Source organism: Littorina saxatilis, linkage group LG13, assembly GCF_037325665.1.
Source record: "Littorina saxatilis isolate snail1 linkage group LG13, US_GU_Lsax_2.0, whole genome shotgun sequence".
In the NCBI taxonomy this organism is placed as follows: domain Eukaryota; kingdom Metazoa; phylum Mollusca; class Gastropoda; order Littorinimorpha; family Littorinidae; genus Littorina; species Littorina saxatilis.
In genome coordinates this window covers 43,581,719-43,585,001 of record NC_090257.1, presented here as the reverse complement: position 1 = coordinate 43,585,001, position 3,283 = coordinate 43,581,719, and the positions used below count along the sequence as shown (strand labels likewise).

The 3,283-nt window shown below is 42.4% G+C and overlaps 1 protein-coding gene across 1 annotated transcript in view; it reads left to right on the top strand.

The window, feature by feature from the left end:
* The window catches only part of LOC138945809 (collagen alpha-2(IV) chain-like), a gene marked incomplete in the record, with an annotated part of 73,741 nt that overhangs the window by 9,659 nt on the left and 60,799 nt on the right, over positions 1 to 3,283 (top strand). Inside the window, 3 exon segments of the mRNA XM_070317318.1 lie at positions 899 to 961; positions 1,698 to 1,775; positions 2,912 to 3,070. Coding sequence (XP_070173419.1) covers positions 899 to 961; positions 1,698 to 1,775; positions 2,912 to 3,070 — 300 coding nt within the window.

Sequence of the window (3,283 nt, the reverse complement as noted above, 5' to 3'; positions counted from 1 at the left end):
TTTGTTGCCGATGACACGGCCATAACATTAGGGTCGGTAGTTCGGCTCTCTGTTTGTGTGTGTGTGTGTGTGTGTGCGGAGGGGGGGATTTGATTTTGTATTCCCATGTGCACAGTTGCATGTGGCTATTTTTTGACCAAAACTTGTGTAAGTTCTACCCTTAATGACCATGATGTAAGAAAGGACAAACTCATCCTGTAAAATCTGCAAAATCTTTTTTTCTTCTCATTTGAATTGATATTTTTTTGAGATGGTAGGAAAGGTTGTAGCGTTAGGAGGAAAAAAATGGGGACTGTCAGGGAATTTGGCCTCCTGAGTCACTATGTTCTTCGTGAGATTTTTTCGCTGGTTGTATTGGATATAATTAATGACATTTTCTTTGATGTTTACACAGTGCAATAAGTGTATGTGTTGATAAGTAGAGGAATTGACCCAGCCCAGAGGAAATTACAGGTGTGTGTGTGTGTTTGTGGGGAGGGGTGGGGGATAGGGATAGGGGGGTGTAAATTGAGAAAAAGATGAAGCATCTAGTATAGTGTGATGAGCCATGCTCTTACTGTGTGCGTGGGGGGGGGGGGGGGGGAGTACAGAGGAAGCATGGTATGCACAGGGGTAACACCTTTCTGGTTCTCGCCGGAAATCCGGTTTTTGAAAACCGGAAAAAACGGTTTCTTAAAATAAAACTAAAACAAATTTTTTTTTTAGTTTGGATGGTTGATGGAGGCTGTATTTTTTAAAATAATTTATTAACATACATTTTGGTACCAGGAGAGGCTGTTTTTTGCCCCTGCTGCCATGGACCTTGACCTTTCAGGTTTTTCACTTTGTGTGTGTGTTAGCCCTGTATACATTCATTGTGGTTAGCCTGGCTTTAACAGTGACATTGTGTGTGTTTCAGGGTATGCCAGGAAACCCGGGGCGAAGAGGTGCCTCCGGTTTCCCAGGCGACGATGGAACACCTGTAAGTTTCTCCTCACCTGCCCTCACTTTGCCTGTCACTTGCACAATCCTATTTACAAACAATTGGCAGATTCATTAGGATGGTATACCTGTTATAGTGGTTTTAATTCCATACATGTGATTGAATTGTGAGTTTCCATCAGGGTTTTGACGGCATACCTGGTTTAATGACTGTTTGAATTGTGTGTCACAATCAGGGTTTTGACGGCATACCTGGTTTAATAACTGTTTGAATTGTGTGTCTCCATCAGGGTTTTGACGGCATACCTGGTTTAATGACTGTTTGAATTGTGTGTCACAATCAGGGTTTTGACGGCATACCTGGTTTAATAACTGTTTGAATTGTGTGTCTCCATCAGGGTTTTGACAGCATACCTGGTTTAATGACTGTTTGAATTGTGTGTCTCCATCAGGGTTTTAACGGCATACCTGGTTTAATGACTGTTTGAATTGTGTGTCTCCATCAGGGTTTTGACGGCATACCTGGTTTAATGACTGTTTGAATTGTGTGTCTCCATCAGGGTTTTGACGGCATACCTGGTTTAATGACTGTTTGAATTGTGTGTCTCCATCAGGGTTTTGACGGCATACCTGGTTTAATGACTGTTTGAATTGTGTGTCTCCATCAGGGTTTTGACGGCATACCTGGTTTAATGACTGTTTGAATTGTGTGTCTCCATCAGGGTTTTGACGGCATACCTGGTTTAATGACTGTTTGAATTGTGTGTCTCCATCAGGGTTTTAACGGCATACCTGGAATGAAAGGTATGAAGGGAGAGCAGGGCAACGATGGTATTGGCGTACCCGGACCCATGGTAAGAAAGCTCTAGTTTATTATAAACTGTGCACAAATATTATTGCAACAACTGTCATGCCCCATCTGAAGCATTCATTCCCATGCCATTCCTACTGACACAGGGGGCAATAGAGAGAAGTAAAGAACAGGAGTTTTATTGCGTAAAGTTTGAGGGCTACCATGACTAAATGTTTCAATTAGCCGCTGCATAGCTTGGCAGCGTTCAGGTTCTTATGCTTACCAGACGTACTTCGGGTCAAATTACGGATTGTTACAAGTATTGGTTCAGATGTTCTGCAATGTTCAGGAAAATGTTTTAAAACTCAGGACTGTTGACTTACATTAAAACAAATCATGACTTTGCAATTCTACAGACAAATGATTGATACAAGTACTTCATGACTTTGCAATTCTACATACAAATGATTGATACAAGTACAATGTATGGCCAAAGTTTCATTCGCGTAGGACCACTGTCCTGTGGTGTAAGCAATATCAAATGTAAACACCTTCATGTGATGTTTGCATGATGCAAAAAGCATCAAATGTTAACATCAGTTCTTGCACCTTTCAGGGAGAGAAGGGTCTGAAGGGTGGCATTGGGTCGGGCTACTTATCAAATGTTAACACGACATATCAAATGTTAACACGACATATCAAATGTTAACATGACATCAAATGTTAACACGACATATCAAATGTCAACATGACATCAAATGTTTAACACGGCATATTAAATGTTAACATGGCATATCAAATGTCAACATGACATATCAAATGTTAACACAACATATCAAATGTTAACACGACATATCAAATGTTAACATAACATATCAAATGTCAACACGACATATCATATGTTAACATGGCATATCAAATGTTAACATGACATACCATATGTTAACACGACACATCAAATGTTAACATCAGTACTTGCACCTTTCAGGGAGAGAAGGGTCTGAAGGGAGACATCGGGTTGGGGGGGGGGGGGGGGCATATCAAATGTTAACACGACATATCAAATGTTAACACCAATACTAGCACCTTTCAGGGAGAGAATGGTCTGAAGGGAGACATCGGGTTGGGGGGGGGGGGGGGGGGGGGGGGCATATCAAATGTTAACACCATGTTAACACTGGTACTTGCACCTTTCAGGGAGAGAAGGGTCTGAAGGGAGACATCGGGTCGGGCGGCCAATCGGGGCAGCCCCCCAGTAACACCACGCAGGTGTTTGGGGACAAAGGTCGCAAGGGAGATCGCGGCTACAAGGGGGAGATAGGCGACCGAGGCTTCGTTGGACTGCCCGGACCATCGGTCAGTTGACCTTCACCTTCTGTTCTAAACACTCTCCGTCTGTTGCTTATGTTCCTTTTGTTCCTTTCAGTCTTTCTCTTAAAGGCGCAGTAAGCCTCCCGTATAGACCCTTTCTTGTTTTGACTTTTCTGCTACATTTACATGTGATTGTGAGCTATTGTGAGCTATTGTGAGCTATTGTGAGCAATTGTGTGGCTTGTTGGTAAATGTAAC